Here is a 20,240-nt window from a genome sequence, read left to right on the forward strand (position 1 = left end):
AATAGGAGAATTTGGAGGCTTCTCTGGGTTTAATATAAATTGGTCCAAATCAATATTAAAGCCTATAGATCCGTTGAGAGAACAGTTACCTGTAGGAGCAGAGCAGATTACTAGATCAAGTCGTTTTTGCTATCTGGGGGTGGTGGTTTCCCCAAATACGGCTGAATATCTTCAGCTGAACCTGGGTCCACTACTGGCAAAACAAAGAGAGAAATGTAACAGCTGGTGCAATCTCCCCCTATCAGTGGTAGGTAGGGCCAACCTAATTAAAATGGTATGGGCTCCACAACTCCTGTATATCTTCCATAATTTACCGATATAGATATCGAACAAATGGTTCAAAAGAATTAATACACAGATGCGGGAGCCGATATGGAAGAAAAAGGTACCCAGGATTAGTTTAACTACTCTACAATATGGAAAGGATAGGGGGGGGATTGGGGGTACCCCATCCTAAAATTTACTTTCTGGCCGCTCAGACACAACAGCTGGCGGGATGGAAACGGGAAGAAAGAGGATTCGAACAGACAGTTAGTGGAGACAAGCTGCACATGTTCAGTTTGGTGTGTACTGCTAGAGAGATCTTTTTTTTCTTGGGAGAGTGCATGTGATCAGCACAGGGCCAATCAGCACTGTCCAGACAGAGGATCAGTATCCCGATAGGATAGCCAGTGTAGTATGAAAACACCTCCTACAAGTTTTAACCAGGAATGGATAGAAGTCACCAGACTGCTATATACTGCCGATAAGAAAAGGTATTTAGCAGTTTATATTTACTAAAATTATTGCATTTCTATGGTTTGTGTACTGTGGGAGACCAGATATAGTGAATGCAGGATCCCGGGTTTAGTAACATTTTAAGGCAAAAGCATATCAAGACATTTTGGACAATTTCGTACTCCCAACTTTATGGGAACAGTTTGGGGATGGCCCCTTCCTGTTCCAAAATGACTGCGCACCAGTGCACAAAGCAAGGTCCATAAAGACACGGATGATCGAGTTTGGGGTGGAGGAACTCTATTCCTCTGACTGACAATAAAAATGGGACACTATACCACCCAACGACACCATCAATGGAGAATTTTTTTTTCCATTGACACCAGCAGTGGGGCACAACTCCAACTGACACAAACAATGGGGCACAAATCTACCCACTGACACCAATGATGGGGCGAAATTCCTCCCACCGATACCAATAATGAGGAACTATTCCTTCCACTGACACCAAAGTAAAGGATTTTTTCGCTCTCACAAGGACATTTTCTACTCCCACTGGCCACAGTCCAGCCCCCAATTCTGAAGGACAGTAAACTGGCCCTTTGTTTAGAATGTTTGGAGACCCCTGGGTTTCCTTTAAGTATTTCCACTATTCAGTATGTTAGGACAGGGCTCGACAAAATCCGGGCGCAATTGCGACAAGAAATTGTGACCCGGCGTCCGGGGAAGCTTAGGCCTGCAAAAGGCCGCGGCCTCAATTACCGGCCGGCGAGGCAGGTGGGGGCGCACGGAGACACAGGATCCTGTGTCTCCTTGCACCCCCACCGCGCCAGCCGGTAATTGACACCTCTGAGTTGCAAGATGGTCCCATCCACGCCCGAGCCAGGCACAATTTCACCCTAAAGCCCCGTCCCCCCCAGGGAGCTCCCTCCGAGGCCCCGACAGACTGCCCCCTGACAAAGAGGCCTGCCCTCTGCCTAGAAAACACCAGAACATTCTGGAAGCTCTATTCTGAGTCACTCCCAACACAGATCAAAACACACCCAGGCTTGGCTGCCAGCCAATCCTGTAAATGTACCTACTCTTACACAAACATGCACTATACTTCTAGCACACTAGAGGGTGCTACATATGATTTTAAATGTTGATCAGAGATACACTTTAAAGAAATATAACTACTGTATATTGTTAAGGTCTTTAATTTTATAGGCTGACTAAATATAACATGAGCTTACAAAAGTATGAACAGGTGAATGATCAGTTTTGTGCCGCTCCCTTCATAGTCAAGAGCAGGGTCCTTGACCAAGTTGCTTTGTATAATTGCAGTGGAGTAAAGTAAGGTCACTGACCTAGCTATGCTGTCTGGCAAAGGGTTCATTGACTTGTTGAACAAATTCATAGATCTTTTGACAGGTAAAACAATTCAGAGAAAATATTTTTCAACCATGTATAATTATCTGCTTGGAGTTTGGCATTAAAGGCATCACGTTTAATCAAGCATGACATTTCTGCATTTAAATCCACCTGGATGCTTCACTAAAGAAAGCTATACAGATTCCAGGACTTTCTTTAGAATGGCCCTGAATCAGTATGCAAAAGTGAAAATGTTCTTTTGGCACAAGCGCCGCTTTCTCTTTTAAAGTTGAACTCCATTTGGGTTCTTGCAGCTTGTGACAGACCCAACTAGGACAGGGGCTTTTGGAGGGGGACTGCAGGATAGCTTCTTTCCTTTTGGGGGGGCTCTACTCTTCGGAGGTGTGTGCCTGCAGGACCCTTTGAGTGGCCTTGCTTTGGAATCGGGTCCATATCTCCCCAAAACACACAAACTCTGGTAACATAGGACCAGGATATGTATTTGGGGCCTATGAGATTGGGACTTTGAGCAGATGTTAAAATAATCAGCTCAAAACAAACTGATGCTGGGGTCTCCTGCTCTAATCTTTTTACTAAGTTGTCTTTCTCCCATGGTATCAATTCCCCACTGTGTCCTCCTAGGCGAGAATTCCCATTGTTAATCAAGTCACCTATTGTTTATGTCTGTCTGCTAATCCTTTCGAGATTTGGACAGCCCTAGGTCTTTTTACTGGGGAACTGGTGCCAAATGGTCTGGGTGGGCACTGAGTCACCTAGGCATGTCTATTACTGTTTAATAAGAATACTGTTTATGTTGGCTGTTCCTTAGCTATGTTAATTATCTTAGCTTGCCAGAACCACGGGATATGTGCACACAGTGCATGACTCCAGCACTATTCATGTGTCCTGCTTTGGGAATCCTATGTCCCTGTGTCCCTTACTTCTCTGCAAACAAGAACTTTTGGTCCTTAATTGCCTCATGTGGTCACCTGCAGTCTTTGGTTGGCTGTGGCGTCTTTAGAATCCCTGAACTCCCACTGATTGCAGCTTTATAATTTATCTTTAAGTCCTGGGAAGGCTCTGTTTCCAAGTGGGCAGCATCCCCTGAAGAAGCCGAGTTTCAGGGCGAAAAATGTTAGGAACCACGTTAATCTTGTTGTACTCCCAAGGACTGTACTACATGAGTCTGGTGTACTACATTGTTCTTAATCATTATTTTAACCGATGTTAAATGTATTTCTTTTAAATGACTCTCCTTGGATTCATTTACTAACCTATGCACCTTAAAAATCCCATAACATTCTAATATTTCCTTAATTTAACGATGTCATGCGAATCATGGTGTCTTGTCCATAGTAAAGAAATAATGATCTTATTGCTTGCATAATGTGATCAAACGCTTATCTGATTTTGTGTGGTATATATATATATTCTGTGTGAGTTTGGAATAAAGTGAGTTCCAGTTTTCACCTAAGCTAGTCCTGCCTAGTTCTTGGGTGCTCAACTACAATAGTCAGTTCCTGGTTCCACAGTGGAGGAAGCTGTATCTTTCTAAGAGGCCCCCAAACCTGGCTACTGGAGGGTCCGTCACACTGGAGATCATCTTACAGTCAGAAATTCGACTTACTTTACCTTGACTGGAGATTTTTTTTTAATTTCCCATGAGGCCTTTAGGGACGGTAAGCAAGGTGCTCACTGCATCTTGCCAGGATTATAGCTGCTTACCAATCAACCTCCTTTAGAGTGAAATCTCTCTGCATAATAAGGTGAAGCAAAAGTATGTGTATTTTGTATGTCTAAGCAATTATATTTATGCAGAAGTACAATGTATAAAAATCTTTGGGCGAGGTTGAAAATCCCTTGGATTTTGAATTGCAGGTTTGGAATCAGGTGTTCAAAAAAAACACAGATTATCAACTAGAACATTATACACAGTGGGAATGCATGCCTGATGAATTGATGAACGAGAGCAATGGATCAGTAGTATGTGTCCCCTTACTTTCCACATTAAAGGTCCCTTTCACACTGGGGCTTGGGCGGGGTCAGCGGTAAAGTGCCGCTATTTTTAGCGCTGCTTTCTCGTTAATTTTGCGGAGATATTCGGCCGCTGGCGGGGCACTTATAACCTTCACTAGTGCCCGCGGTGCCCATTCATTTCAATGGGCAGGAGCGGTGGAGGAGCGGTATACACACCGCTCCAAAGTGTGCTCCTCTAGCTTTCACACTGGAGTCAAAGGAGCGGCTCTTTCAGGGCACTTTACAGGCGCTATTTTTAGCGTTATAGCGCCTGCAAAGCGCCTCAGTGTGAAAGGGTTCTTAGCGTTAGCCTGAAATGTACCTTTTACATTCAATAAGATCAGCATTTTCTCTTCCATCATCACCCTCCAAAATATTTGTTAATATAATTTTTCCAGCAAATTATACAGAACATAGAGCGACTAGCTTTTTTACCTGCCAGTCCCCAGTACACCAGGACAAGAGAAAGGCAGCCACTAGGCCCAAAGTAATCCAACCAGTAATTCACAACATACACGCCAGCTTCAATGCATAATGGACCATTAATGGATATGAAAATGGATTTAATGAATGTAAAACAAAATGTCAGTTTTATAATAAAAGGTCTGTGTATGTATCATCAGATATGTTGGGAGAGAGGAGAAAATAACAGCTTGAATTGTTTGGACAATCTCATGATCTCCAGTCAAGTCACGCATGGAATATGTTACTGGAGAAGAGATTTAATTTACTAAGAACCATACACAGACCTCATGACACGTTCCAGTGACTGAGGGGGTGTGCAGTGACAACGAAGACATCTGTACTTGGTAATGATTTCATGCATTTGGCATCAGTCAGAAACCATTAGCCAAAGTCAGTCTTGATCATAAGCAATGACTACACAGCTGCAGAAAGATGGGAGCGCTCAGTTTTCCAAATCATTTCTAAAAGCATGCAATCTGTACAAGAAATTAAAGTGAGTTCACATCTCATTAAGAGGGGGAAACGGTGATGTATAGTGACTGGAGACCCTCAGACCCTCAATTTTTTTACTGGGATTTCAGAGCAATCTCAGCAAGACTTGTTTAAAGATGAACTCCAGCCTTACCTTCAGTCTTGAACAGTTATACAGCTCTTCTTCTGTACTGAAATTGCCTAATCTGATTTAATTGCACACTGAACTGTCCCCACTCCTCCAGTCTGACAGTCTCCCATCAAAGCAATTTGGTATTTGTGTAACTTCTTCCAAGACCTAGTCAACTGTTGGCATCAGGGCTGAGCAATCCTGAGAGATGTACTGAGGCAAGGTGCCATGATGTTTTCATAAAGCTTTGTACAACCGGCCCCTCCGACCAGTCTGCTTGTTTACATGCCAGAGGAACTGTAAGGGATGTCATGGCGTCGCTCTGGTCCTCCAAGACCATAGAGATGAGTGGAGGCCATCTTACCTTCACTCATCTCTATGCCAATCCACCGATGGCACCAGGTTTCACCAATCTGTCAAATAAGCCCAGGGAGTGTGGCACCCATTTCCCGCCACTTCTAAAAGTGATCAAGTGGCAAATTCGCCACTCGGACCACTTTATAATCTTGTAGAGAATCAATATCCACTTCCCAACCAGGACATCATTTGTCTATGACCCGGTCAGCAAGTGGAATTCTCAGCCAGCCAATCAGGAGAAGCCTTGTATTTTTACTCCAATTGACACAGGTGTAAATCATCATGTCATATTCACCGCCTCTCCACCTTGGCCAATCAGAGGAAGGCTTGTATTCATTGATAAAAATACAAGGCTTCTCCTGAATGGTGGTGAAGCACTCGACACAACTTATAGTATTGTACAGCACACACAGCAGTCCCATCATTTAGTAATGGAAATGGCTAGCTTGCGTCAAACTATTTGAAGTCAAGTTAAACCTGGAATTCTACTTTAATAAAGGCAACACAATGGGGCATCTGGCACACCATCACAGCCTGCCAAATGCCTCCCTGATGGCAAAAAGCATAGTTGGCCAATATATTGCATGTATATGTGATAGATAGATAAATCGGTCCTGTGTGCAGAGTTTAGCAAGTCTTCATGCTAGGTACTTTAATAATTTCAGAGGCTGCCGGATTCCCCCTTCTGCCTGCTCAGGTGAACAATGAGAAGTCCAGTACAAAGGCACATTTCAAAACAGCAATGCATCTACAGCTGACAGACCTAGGAAAAGCCAGGTTTATGAATACAGTAAAACCTTGGATTGTGAACATGATTTGTTCCAGAAGCATGCTTGTAATCCAAAGCACTTGTATATCAAAGCAAATTTCCCCATAAGAAATAATGGAAACTCAAATAATTTGTTCCACAACCATTTATTCATAGGTGTTCCGTTTATAGTCCATATAAAAAGATTATAACAATGCGATAGGTTGTGTAACCATAAAATGTCCATCCACAAATGGAAGCCTCCACAAGGGGATTAGAAGCAAAAGCCAGCAGGAGCTACAGAGTATAAAAGAGAAGAGAGGCGAGTATAAAAGAGACGAGAGGCGCCTCTAAGTGTAGCAATATGTTGCTAAATGTTGTGCCGTTCTTCTCTTTTATACTCGGTTGTGACATGATGCTACTTGTATATCAAGACATCGCTTGTATATGAAGTCAAAATTTAGCTTGTTTTGCAAAACGCTCTCAAACCAAGGTTTTACTGTACTCCTCAAAGCTCTAAAACTTGCACCGGTCACCCACATACTTAAAAAGCCCACTCTAGTCCCCACCAATCTTGATAAACTAAAACCCATTACCTTGCTCCCATTTCAAATCCCAGAATGCCAAGTCTACAACTGCCTGTGCTACCAACCTTACCGATAATAACCCTCTTAACACTTCACAGAAACTGCTTTAGTAAAACTCAGTAACAACTTACTAACTGCTAAAACCAATGATCACTAATCTGTACTTTTACTCTTGGGTCGATTTGCTGCCTTTAATACAGTTGACCACCCCCTCCTCCTCAAAAAACTCCATTCTCTTGGCCTCTGCTCTTTCTTTGCCCCCATCTTATCTATATCACCTTCAATGTCACTTATGTGACACCTACCTTCTCCTTTGCTCTTTCTGTCAGGGCCCCTTACGCTTCTGTCCTTGAACCTCTTCTATTCTCTATGTACACTTCCTATCTGGGTCAGCTGATAGCCTCCCACAGTTTTGAATACTGTTCCTTCCTATAGAGAGAGAACTTCAGTGTTCAAGCTAGACTGCAGCATGAACACTGGAGTGCTCTATAAGAAGAGCCAGAGCCACCTCTACTTTTTGGAGGAGGCTGAGGTCTTAAAGCAGTGGTTCACCCTAAATAACAAGATTCTACCTTTAAATCAAGCATACTAGCACGAGCTATAGTATGCCTTTATTTATTTTTTTGGCGCCATACTCACAGTTTAATCCCATAGTGAAGTTTCAGCCGAAATAGGACTTGGCTCTTCACGGCGCCTGCGCCTAGTCTGTGCGCAGGCGCCGTGAAGAGCCGAGACTAACTCCGGCTATTTTCGGGAAGCGTATCCAATCTGTGCCCAGTGCCCACCTATCAGTGCCCATCTGTGCCACCCATAAGTACCCATCAGTGCCACCCATAAGTACCCATCAGTGCCACCCATATGTGCCGCCCATGAGTGCCCATATGTGCCGCCTATGATTGCCCTTCAGTGCCGCCCATCAGTGCCCATCAGTGCCGCATACCAGCGCCCATCAGTGCCGCATACCAGCGCCACCTCATCAGTGCCCATCAGTACTACCTTATCGGTGCCCATCAGTGCCACCTCATCGGCGCCCATCAGTGCCGCCATATCAGTGCCCGTAATTGAAAGAGAAAACGTACTTATTTACAAAAAAATTAACAGAAAAAAATAAAAACTTTTTTTTTTTCAAAATTTTCAGTCTTTTTTTAGTTGTTGCGCAAAAAAAAAAAAAAAAACGCAGAGGTGATCAAATACCACCAAAAGAAAGCTCTATTTGTGGGGAAAAAAGGACGCCAATTTTGTTTGGGTACAGTGTAGCATGACCGCGCAATTGTCATTCAAAGTGCAACATGGCTGAAAGCTGAAAATTGGCTTGGGCGGGAAGGTGTGTAAGTGCCCTGTATGGAAGTGGTTAAGATTGTAAGCTCTAAGGGGCAGGGCCCTCTGATCCCTCTGGTATTGAATGGTACTGTAACTGTACGGTTTCCCTCCATTTTGTAAAGTACAAGGCAAACTGTTAGCCCTCAGACTTCTGAATGGCAATAATATCTTATATAAATACAAGGAACATTGCAAATGGTGCCTGACATTACCTTTGAAGCCATCCTCATAAAGAGTTTATTCTGGTCTTCGGCTGTTCCCATCTTTTCTCTCTTCACCAGATCATGGAGACTCTGGTTGTCATCGTCATGAAAATAACGAACCCGCTCCTTATCAACATGCGTTTCTACCTACAACACACAGATAGACATAATGAATAATACAGACAGTAATCACATTATAATTAATCTGCCTCTAAACAAAGCACTACTGTTACTTCTTCAACCTATTTTCTAAATTAACCACTTAAGACCCGAGCCTGTTTTTCAGACTCAGTGTTTACATGTTAAAAACATTTTTTGGAAAAATTACTTCAAACATTATATATTGTTTTTTTTTTCTAACACCCGAGAGAATAAAATGGCGGTCATTGCAATACTTTTTGTCACACCGTATTTGCGCATCGGTCTTACAAGCGCACTTTTTTTGGAAAAAAAATCACCTTTTTTAATAAAAAAATAAGGACAACAGTAAAGTTAGCCCAATTTTTTTTTTATATTGTGAAAGATAATGTTACGCAGAGTAAAATGATACCCAACATGTCACGCTTCAAAATTGCGCCGCTCGTGGAATGGCGTTAAACTTTTACCCTTAAAAATCTCCATAGGTGACGTTTAAAAAATTCTACAGGTTGCATCTTTTGAGTTACAGAGGAGGTCTAGGGCTTTAACGATCACGGCAATACCTCACTTGTGTGGTTTGAGCACCGTTTTCATATGCGGGCGCTACTCACATATGCGTTCGCTTATGCGCGCAAGCTCGTCGAGACGGGGCGCTTTAAAACAATTTTTTTTGTTTTCTTATTTATTATACTTGATTTTTTTTTTTAACACGGTTTAAAAAAAAAGGGTCACTTTTATTCCTATTACAAGGGATGTAACCATCCCTTGTAATAGAAAAAATCAAGACAGGTCCTCTTAAATATGAGATCCGGGTTCAAAAAGACCTCAGATCTCATATTTACACTAAAATGCAATGAAAAAAAAAATAAAAAATGTGCCTTTAAGAAGCATGGGCGGAAGTGACGTTTTGACGTTGCTTCCGCCCTGCTATGGAGACGGGTGGGGGGGGCCATCTTGCCCTCACTTGTATCCATAGCAAGCCGGACACAGGACCCAATCGCCTCCACCGCTGGCGACGGCTCCGGTAAGCGGCGGAGGGCGTGGGAGAGCGGCAGGAGGGGGGGCCACCTCTGCCGCCGCCGATAACGGTGATCTTGCGGCGAATCCGCCGTGCAGACCACCATTATTGTTTACAGCCCTGCCGCCTGAAGAGGTGGATATCTTGGTTGTGGCAGCAGCTGCTGCTCTTACGAAGATATACGTCTCCAAAAAAAAAAAAAAAACGTATGCATGCGGCGGGGCTTAAGTGGTTAAAAGCAAAATATAACAAGATTCACAACATCTTAGTATAAGGCAGATAATGAGATTAGATACAAGCTATGCATTTGCATGCAATGAATACAAAAACAAAGGGTTTATTCATCATTTAATGATCATACCCTCTATATTGAGTGTTCTCCCATAATTGCCAACATTATCTATACGTACAGCGCAATGTCTCATTCACAATAATTGTGATCGGCAGCAGATTCTTGCAGCCTGAATAACAGGCGTTTCAAAACAACTATGGCTGCAAAGCCTGCTGTCCCCATGTAATCATACAGCCAGGGGCACATTATCGGCCCTGGACATAGACACAAGCAAGGACGAGCAACTGTCCTTAAAAGGGGTTGTAAAGGTAAAAAAATGTTTTCCTAAATAGCTTCCTTTACCTTAGTGCAGTCCTCCTTCACTTACCTCATCCTTCCATTTTGCTTTTAAATGTCCTTATTTCTTCTGAGAAATCCTCACTTCCTGTTCTTCTGTCTGTAACTCCACATAGTAATGCAAGACTTGCTCCCTGGTGTGGAGTGTCATGCTCGCCCCCTCCCTTGGACTACAGGAGAGTCAGGACGCCCACTAACACACAGCTCCTTTCTGCAAAGTAGAGAGCGTCGTGACCCTCCTGCTCGCCCCCCCCCCCTCCCTCAAGAGGCTTTGTCCACACCAGTAAGAAAGCCTCACATTACTGTGTGGAGTTACAGACAGAAGAACAGGAAGTGAGGATTTCTCAGAAGAAATAAGGACATTTAAAAGCAAAATGGAAGGATGAGGTAAGTGAAGGAGGACTGCACTAAGGTAAAGGAAGCTATTTAGGGAAAAAAAATTGTACCTTTAACCACTTCCCGACGGCCGTACGACTATTGACGGCCGCAGGGTGGTTCTACTTCTCTGGGGCGACGTCAATTGACGTCCGCCCCTTTCCGCGTTCCCCACGCGCGCTCCGGGGAACTTCTGTGCTGGCCGTGTCCCTTGGACACAGCCAATCACAGATCGCCGTCAACGGCCAATTGGAGTGGCCTTTTGCTAGGCGATCTGTGCGGCCAATGAGAGATGATCTCATATGTAAACATATGAGATCATCTCTCATTGCGGGCTCTCACAGACAGCGGTTCTGTCAGGGAGAGAGGAGACCGATCTGTGTCTCTTGTACATAGAGACACAGGTCGGTCACCCCCCCAGTCACCCCCCCTCCCCCCACACAGTTATAACACTATATAGGACACACATTTAACCCCTTCCTCACCCCCTAGTGTTAACCCCTTCCCTGCCAGTCACATTTATACAGTAATCGCCGCCATTACTAGTAAAAAAAAAATTCTGTCCCTTATTTTGTAGGCGCTATAACTTTTGCGCAAACCAGTCGCTTGTTGCGATTTTTTTTTTTTTTTTACTAAAAATATGTAGAATACGTATCGGCCTAGACTGAGGATAAAACATTTTTTTTTTTTAAATTGAGCTATTTATTATAGCAACAAGTAAAAAAAATTTTTCAAAATTGTCGCTCTATTTTTGTTTATAGCGCAAAAAATAAAAACCACAGAGGTGATCAAATACCACCAATAGAAAGCTCTACTTGTGGGGAAAAAAGGAGGTCAATTTTGTTTGGGAGCCACGTTGCACGACCGCGCAATTGTCAGTTAAAGCGACGCAGTGCCGAATCGCAAAAAGTCCTCTGGGCAGAAAGGGGGTTTAAGTGCCCAGTAAGGAAGTGGTTAAAATCCCTTTAACCGCATGTAAACACAGCAACGGGCAAGCTACAGCTCATGTCAGCCTTCCACTGCTTTGTACAAGCTTCCCACCTTTGATTCAGGCTTCCAGGAGACTTGGTTTATGAGGTATGAGACCCCAGAGCCTCAGGATCCAGCCTTGGGTCGGTACAAGTTAGTGGTAGGAAGATCTGACACTCAAGTTTCCAAGATCTAGCAGGACATAAAGCAATAAACAGTGTGGACAAGGGAGGAGTTACTCAAGTGTTTTTCATCAGAAACCCCTATTGGTCACACTGACAGCAACCTAAGGCATGCAAAGCCATTTTCAGTGCAAGATCAATAAGCACTTACAGTACACTATATTGTCAAAAGTACAGGGACGCCTGCCTTTACACGCACATGAACAGTCCATAGGGTTCAATATTGAGTTGGCCCACCCTTTGCAGCTATAACAGCTTCAACTCTTCTGCGAAGGTCGTCAGCAAGGTTTAGGAGTGTGTCTATGGGAATGTTTGACCATTCTTCCAGAAGTGCATTTGTGAGGTCAGGCACGGATGTTGGATGAGAAGTGGAAAAAAGAAACGTTCCTGGACTGCTGCACTCTGATAGGCGATTTATTGAAACAAAATGAACAAAGGATAAAATCCAAAGCTGTATAACATCCAAAAATTCATGCAACACTGCAATCAATGGTAGAAAGTGGACATGGGGGACAAAAAAGCTAACATGTTTCACATCATGGATAGATGCTTAGTCATAGCTGGCTGATGTTGGACGAGAAGGTCTGGCTCGCCGTCTCTGCTCTAAGGTGTTCTATCGGGCTGAGATCAGGACTCTGTGCAGGCCAGTCACGTTCCTCCACCCCAAACTCGCTCACCCATGTCTTTATGGACGTTGCTTTGTGCACTGGTGCGCAGTCATGTTGTAACAGGAAGGGGCGACCCCCAAACTCTTCCCACAAAGTTGGAAGCATGAAATTGTCCAAAATGTCTTGGTATGCTGATGCCTTAAGGAGTTCCCTTCACTGGAACTATGGGGCCAAGCCCAACCCCTGAAAAACAACCTCCCACCATAACCCCCCCCCCCCCCACCAAATGAGTTGGACCCGTGCACAAAGCAAGGTCCATAAAGACATGGATGGGCGCGTTTAGGGTGGAGGAACTTGACTGGCCTGCACAAAGTGCTGACCTCAACCTGATAGAAAACCTTTGAGGTGAATTAGAGCAGAGACTACGAGCCAGGCCTTCTCGTCCAACATCAGTGCCTGACATCACAAATGTGCTTCTGGAAGAATGGTCAGACATACCCATAGACAAACTCCTAAACCTTGTGGACAGCCTTTCCCAGAAGAGTAAGGCCCCATTCACACCTGAGGGTAGCATTTTTAGTCGCGCGATTTTACCGCAATTTTGCACAGGTCAAAAGGTCAGAAAGCAGAAAAACTCCCAAATCTGCCTAAAAAAGTCCCAGAACTTGTTTGAGCTTCAGTGTTTTGGAGATTCTGGCTTTAGGCATTTTGGAGTGGAGATGTGAACCATCTCCACAGAGAATAAGGCCCCTTTCACAGACACGTTTTTCAGGCGGTTTAGCGCTAAAAATAGCGCTGCTATCCCGCCTGAAAAAATCGTGCCCTGCGGTCTTTAGTGTGAAAGCCCAAAAACTTTCACACTGTAGCGGTGCGCTAGTAGGACCACTCCAAAAGTCCTGCTAGCCGCATCTTTGGAGCGGTATAGGAGCGGGGCGTTTACCACTCCTTCCCACTGAAATCAATGGGAAACCGCAGCAATACCGCCGGCAATGCCCCTCTGCAGAGGCGCATTGCCGGCGGTATTAACCCTTTTTCGGCCGCTAGTGGGGGTAAAACTGCACCGCTAGCGGCCGAATATCGTGGTAAATACGACGGTATAGCGGCGCGATTTTTAGCCGCCACCGCACCTCCCATGCCCAGTGTGAAAGGGGCCTAATAGATTTTTTGACCCTCCAGCGTTTTGTAGCTTCAGGCTTCAGTCTACAAAACGCTCAGGTGTCCCAATGCTTTTGACAATGTAGTGTATCTACAGAACTATTTGAGATTATAACTAGTATACCTAGGAGTGAAAAAAATGTAAAACAGTAAAACAAACTATATAGCTATGGCACGCTATTGTTCACTGGCACAATGGCTGCTTATGCTTGCCAATTGCCATTTATTTGTAGAAAAGGCTGCTGACCCTAGTAAAAGACGGTAGGTACTTGAGTAGCAGGTCTCCCTTCCTCTCACTTGGAGTAACCTTAGGTTGGGCCCCAAGCATCTGGGTCCGAAGAACAGCAGTTAAATGTGCGGACCGCAAAGTGTACCTTCATTGAAGAGTGCCAATCAATGCGTTACCATTTTAGCATGAAATGACAGAGCGTAGAAACCCAGTGAAGATATATTATATATATATATATATATATATATATATATATATATATATATATATATATATATATATATACACACACATATATACAATCAACTCAATAGTAAGAAAAAATATGGTGGTAATATCCCCAAATAATATCTCTAGCTTAGCATGCCAAATTCCTCTAATGATTCACGGCATCACCAGGCAAATCAGATCCTTAATATTGCATGCATCAGAATCTCTACATTCCAGTCATGCTTATGAGTCTATTTCCCATGAGAGGAAACTTAAATGAAAATGCCCTCAAAGAAAGTGAACATTAAAATGAGCTGTTCATATTAATATAGAGTGTGGAAGGAAAAGTTAATTTAGATTCTCCTTCCTCTGCCTCTGAACCCAATCATCCCTGCAGCTTGTGCTTCCAGGCCGGTGTGTGCTTTATGGACTGTGGGGACCAACACGGGCAGGCTGCTGCCACCGCAGTGATGCATTAGGTGTGAAGAGCCACTGTGTCATGGAAGATAAAACATACAGCATAAAGAGAGCTGCCTACAAGAGCTGAGACGCTGGGTGATCGGATTCATCACTATGATGATCTTTTATAGCCTACAGGGAAGTGCCAGAACCAGTCAAGGAAAAGCAGGAAAACTATTTTACAATGAAGGTTGCTTCAAGTTGAACTCAAATCAGATATAAAGATACATAATAATATAGCTCTGCATTCATTACAGAATAATGCTGCGTACACACGACCGTTTTTCGGGGTATAGAAAACGTTTTTTTCAACCCGATCATTAAACCGGCCTTGCCTACACACGATCGTGAAAAAAAAATGCTCTAGCAAAGCGCGGTGACGTACATGTACGACGGCACTATAAAGGGGAAGTTCCATGCGGAAGGCGCCACCCTTTGGGCTGCTTTAGCTGATTTAGTGTTAGTAAAAGACAATTCAGGCTTTTCAGTCTGTTACAGCGTGATGAATGTGCTTACTCCATTACAAACGCTAGTTTTACCAGAACGAGCGCTCTCATAACTTGCTTCTGAGCATGCACAGTTTTTTCATGCCATTAAAGCCCACACACGACCATTTTTTACAACCTTAAAAACGACAACGTTAAAATGCCCATTTAATGCCCATTTTTTAGATCGTGAAAAATGCTCTGAAGCCCACACACGATCGTTTTTAATGACATTTAAAAAAAATACGTAATTTTTTAGAACCCGGAAAACGGTAGTGTGTACGCGGCATAATTGTTGTTTTAGACCAAAGACCCAAAGTGTCCCACCTTCACCCTCCATAGATCCATACTTAGAGATTCAAAGCCTTGGCCTTAAGGGATTGCTTACATCCCAAACTGCAAGTCTACATCTTGCAGCATGGGCTGTAAACAATCCCTGAAGGCTGTGGGCAATTCATTTCTGTTGGTAAGTATCTGTGGGTGTGGGGCTGTTCTCTGTAATAAGGGACAGGTGTTACTGGCACAAATAGAACAACTAATTTGTTCTATATTAGATGGTTTGCTGCAATCAAAAAAAGTGCAAATCACTATAGTGGCTCGCCCAAAATGTAATTGATATAATATATGGATTGCGCTGCCCTGGTGGTTGACCTACATCCACCTAATCATGTGCAATAATTACGGTTTATTAAGCCCTGTAAATATCACCTTGTGCTACTTTACCACAGATTTACTAATAAATGACAATCCAACGAACATATATGTGTATATAGATGTTTACCATTGTTCATAAACAAATATTCTTCTCGGAAGGATATGAAAACGCACACATATGTGTACCATACACGTGTTAAATAGTGCACATTACATCTGAAAAAAACGTGCATTACCCTGTATCGGGTTCACAAAGAATTTTGTGTTCCAAAACCAAAAAATGTTTTGGCGAAAAAAATATATTAACAAGTATTAGAAAATAATGAAGAATTTCTAAATGGATCCTCTTCCCTTTAAAGTCCCAATGTGATAACCAAGTGCTCTTAGGCAATCAATATTCCTCCTGCGGAGTATTCAAACTTCCGTGATTATCCCATCACCATTAAGAATGGCCACTCACCAGATCCGATTCAATAGATGCCTTTGGTTATCACATTGGGACTTTAAAGGGAAGAGGATCCATTTAGAAATTCTTCATTATTTTCTAATACTTGTTAATATATTTTTTTCGCCAAAACATTTTTTGGTTTTGTGACACAAAATTCTTTGTGAACCCGATACAGGGTAATGCACGTTTTTTTCAGATGTAATGTGCACTATTTAACACATGTATGGTACACATATGTGTGCGTTTTCACATCCTTCTGAGAAGAATATTTGTTTATGAACATTTGGTACACATCTATATACACATATATGTTCGGTGGATTGTCCTTTATTAGTAAATCTGTGGTAAAGTAGCACAAGGTGATATTTACAGGGCTTAATAAACCGTAATTATTGCACATGATTAGGTAGATGTAGGTCAACCACCAGGGCAGCGCAATCCATATATCAGGGCTCAAAATTTCAAGTCCTAAGCCACTAGCCAGGCCTTAAGAGTTACTCGCCACCAGTTGCCCCACCCAACACCTCCCCTGCCCCACCCCTAAGTCCGCCCCTAAACACGCCCTTGTAAATTATCTCATGAAATTACACTGTTAAATATTTTAAGCAGAATTAAGTTCCAAAAATAAATATTAACAATAGTAACATAAAGCATATCAGTACCAATCTGTGCAGCCTCAGTGTGCCCGTGAACGCAGCCTTACAGTGCCCCATCAATGCAGCCTTACTGTGCCCCATCACTTGCAGCCTTACTGTGCCCCATCACTTGCAGCCTTACTGTGCCCCATCACTTGCAGCCTTACTGTGCCCCATCACTTGCCGCATTACTGTGCCCCATCAATTGCCTCTCAGCACAAATCCCCCCCAATATTCCCCCTCTTAAAAATCTTCACCCCCATATGCCACCTTCCAGTACAAATACCCCCTCTCAGCACATTACTTCCCCTCCATTTCCCCCTACCAGCACAAGTCATCACCCTCATATACCTCTTTCAGCACAAATCCCCCTTCTCAGTAAAAAAATGCCCCCCATATCCCTCGTCCCAGTATAAATCCCCCCCAAACCCCTCCTTATACAAATTATTTTACCCCCCAAATCCCCCCTCTCAGGCCAAATCACCCCCCCCATCTCCATGTACAGATTTCCCCTCAGCATAAATCATCCCCCATCTCCCCCTCCCTGCACAGACCCCCCCTCTCAGCACAAATAATCCCCACATCTCCCCTCTTTCAGTATTAAACCCCTCTTCTTGCCCAAATTCTCTTATTCCCCCAACCAAGCCACCCTCAGCAGAAGACTTACCGGGTCCTCAGTGATTGATGGCTGACACTTTTGCAGCTCCCATCTGTCCCAGCCGGCTGCCTGCATGTTAGTGTCAGAGCGCCGGGAGATGTCCTTCCCAGGTTCCTCCTCTGCTTTGGCGTGTCTTCTGATGGGACGGGAGGAGGAACCTGGGAAGGAGATCTCCTGGCGCCCTGACACGGCTGACATGTGGCTGGCTGGGACAGATAGGAGCTGCTAAAGTGTCAGGCATCACTGCGCTGGAGACCCGGGGACACCCCGCAGGAGATGTCGGCAAATGCCGACACACACTCGAAGGACATCTCCCGGCGCTCTGACACTAACATGCAGGCAGCCGGCTGGGACAGATGGGAGCTGCAAAAATGTCGGCCATCGCGATCGCTGCGCTGGGGACCCGGGGACACCCTGCAGGAGATGTAGGCAAATGCCGACACACACTGCAAACCCCGCTCCATGACACACAGCGGAAGATGCCTGCTGTGTGTGATACAAGAGGGGGAGAAGGAGAGCGCTGCAGGCTTGGCTCAAAGCGGTGCCAGGGCAGTCCAGCCCTGCCGTTCTCTGTGTACTTCGGCTGACAGAACTGTCAGCCTGGTTCACCCCAGCTCCTCACTCGCCCTGGAATAAATTCAACTCGCAAAATGCGAGCAAAAGAGTGAAATTTTGAGGGCTGCATATATTATATCAAACCCTGTAATAAAACCGTATTTCCGAGGATGTCAGTTTCTGACTTCACACCAAGCATTATAGGCTTTCCAGATCCTATAATATATCTTCCTTGTGACTGTTTTTCTGGTATTCACTAGGGTAGACACCACCGGTCCTGAGATGCCACAATGCTTTAACATGGCTTCAATCGCCATGCCATCAAATTTAGAGACTGTAAATTGGGGTGGAATATATGACTTTGAGACAGTAGATCGGGTGGCGCAGAAGCATCCATGGCCCGTCAATTGCCAATCTCACGATCTCTAAGAATCAGTGGCTTCTTCTGGGCCAGGCTGGTGCCACTAGGATGACTGGAACCCCCTCTCTCCAAATCGTGCAACAAACGTGGAAGGAGAGTGATCGGGGGAAAAGAATAAACCAGGGAGAACTGGTTCCATGGAACTACTAGAGCATTTGCTCCGATTGCCAGGTGATCCCTTGTTCGGGACACAAACTGCTGTAGCTTGATGTTGAACCTGGCTGCCAATAGATTGACCTCTGGACATCCCCAACGCTGGCAGATTTTCCAAAACATGTTCGGGTGTAGGGACCATTCCCCCGGGCAGATCTGCTGGCGGCTAAGATAATCTGCCTTCCAACTCTCTACTCCTAGGATATGAATCACTGATAGAACCGTCACATGTCCCTCTGCCCAGGTTAATATATGGTTCACCACCTCCTCAGTGGAACGGCTCCTGGTACCACCCCAGTGGTTGATCTAGGCCACTGCAGTGTTGAATCTGCCTTCCAATTCTCTAATCCTGGGATATGAATCACCGATAGAACCGTCACATGTCCCTTTGCCCAGGTTAATATATAGTTCACCACCTCCTCAGTTGAACGGCTCCTGGTACCACCCTAGTGGTTGATATAGGCCACTGCATTGTTGGACTGAAACCTGATCAACAGGGTGTTTCAAGCCCTGTGCATTATCCACTGGACAAGTTAAGTTCTTGTTTAAGGAAGAGACCGCCACATTTACGGCTGGCATGCTCCATTTCTTAACTAACTTTTCCTCCATGGAATATAAAAGGAAAAACCTCTTAGGAGGAACAAAAATCCTGTCAGGATGTTCCCAATTAGCATACACCGCTTGTTCCAACAGCGGGGCAAGGAGAAAGCCTGTGCAGTCTGAGGAGGCTTTAGGGACTCCAAAAAGGACCAGGGAGGCTCAGTAACCTCTGCAGGAAGTAACTTAAAGCCGGAACGAACCATCTTAATAAGAGTCTGGATCAAAAGCCTCTGCGACTGAGAGGCTGATACCAACTGGCCATCTTCTGGCCCAGATTCCCCAGAAGCAGACTCATCTGCCGGGCCATCTCCTAAGTCTTTAGCATCTAGCTCTTCCCCTTCCTCAAGCCATTCCTGCCCCAAACTAGGAGGCTCAGGTGAGGGGGATCTGTCACGCTTCTTGCCACCCTGCGGGATGGAGGCAATAATGCCAGCAATCCTTCTTTGCGAGGCTCGGGTACCATTTATCTTCGCATACAAGCTTGTTTCAAATGGTTTTGATCAGTCAATCCCTTGATTCATTTTAGAACTGTGCTGGGACCTCAAGACCTGGAGCGCGAGAGAGCTCAAACATAAGTGTCCATCCACCTTGCAGACACTGGTAAAAAAACTGAAGTACTTCATGTATGGGAGGGGTTATATAGGGGATCCCTTCCTGTCGAAGTACCTTTGGTCTACCTGTGTCCATTCACCTGGAGATGAAGTATAACCCAGTAAGTAATGAATAATAGCCTCACTCTGTGTCACGTGACGTATAATAAAGAAAAAACAAAGAAATGTGCAATATATATCTACATAATATGTGCACATTTCCTCACGTTTTATCCTTTTAAATAAAATTATATTTTGATCTGGCAGAAATTCACTCACCTCCTATGTTCTGTTGTGGGCTTGCAATATATGTTATTTTTTGTAGATGGAGTAGTGTCAGCCCTGCCCAGTGTCTTTTGCTAAACCATTCAGCCACTCGCACTCTCAGATTTTTTACAAAAAGGCTAACAATTCTGTAGTGCAAGAAAGGAACCAGGACAGGGACAGGCAAGGTGTCCGTACACAGACACTAGTGTCCTTGAACGGTCCATGCAGTGTCCGCGTCTGCCCATTTTGCATTCAGCCACAGGGAGCTGGTCAGAGGAGCAGGACAAATGAATATGCTGTCCTCCTCTGCCTGCCGAGTGGGAAATCAGAGCCGCGGTTGGGACAACTCAGAGCCATAATTACACATCATCTAGTGACTCTCAGCCCCCTGCACCTCCCCCAGTTTTCCAGTCTCTCTCCTGCAGGCTGCTGCTTG

At 44.4% G+C, this 20,240-nt stretch overlaps 1 protein-coding gene across 1 annotated transcript in view; it reads right to left on the minus strand.

Annotated features, from left to right (window-relative positions):
* CWF19L2 (CWF19 like cell cycle control factor 2) overlaps positions 1 to 20,240 on the minus strand; it is a 239,923-nt gene that overhangs the window by 98,664 nt on the left and 121,019 nt on the right. Inside the window, exon 12 of the mRNA XM_040340244.1 lies at positions 8,377 to 8,514. Coding sequence (XP_040196178.1) covers positions 8,377 to 8,514 — 138 coding nt within the window. The remainder of the gene's footprint in view (positions 1 to 8,376; positions 8,515 to 20,240) is intronic.

Source organism: Rana temporaria, chromosome 2, assembly GCF_905171775.1.
Source record: "Rana temporaria chromosome 2, aRanTem1.1, whole genome shotgun sequence".
Taxonomy (NCBI): domain Eukaryota; kingdom Metazoa; phylum Chordata; class Amphibia; order Anura; family Ranidae; genus Rana; species Rana temporaria.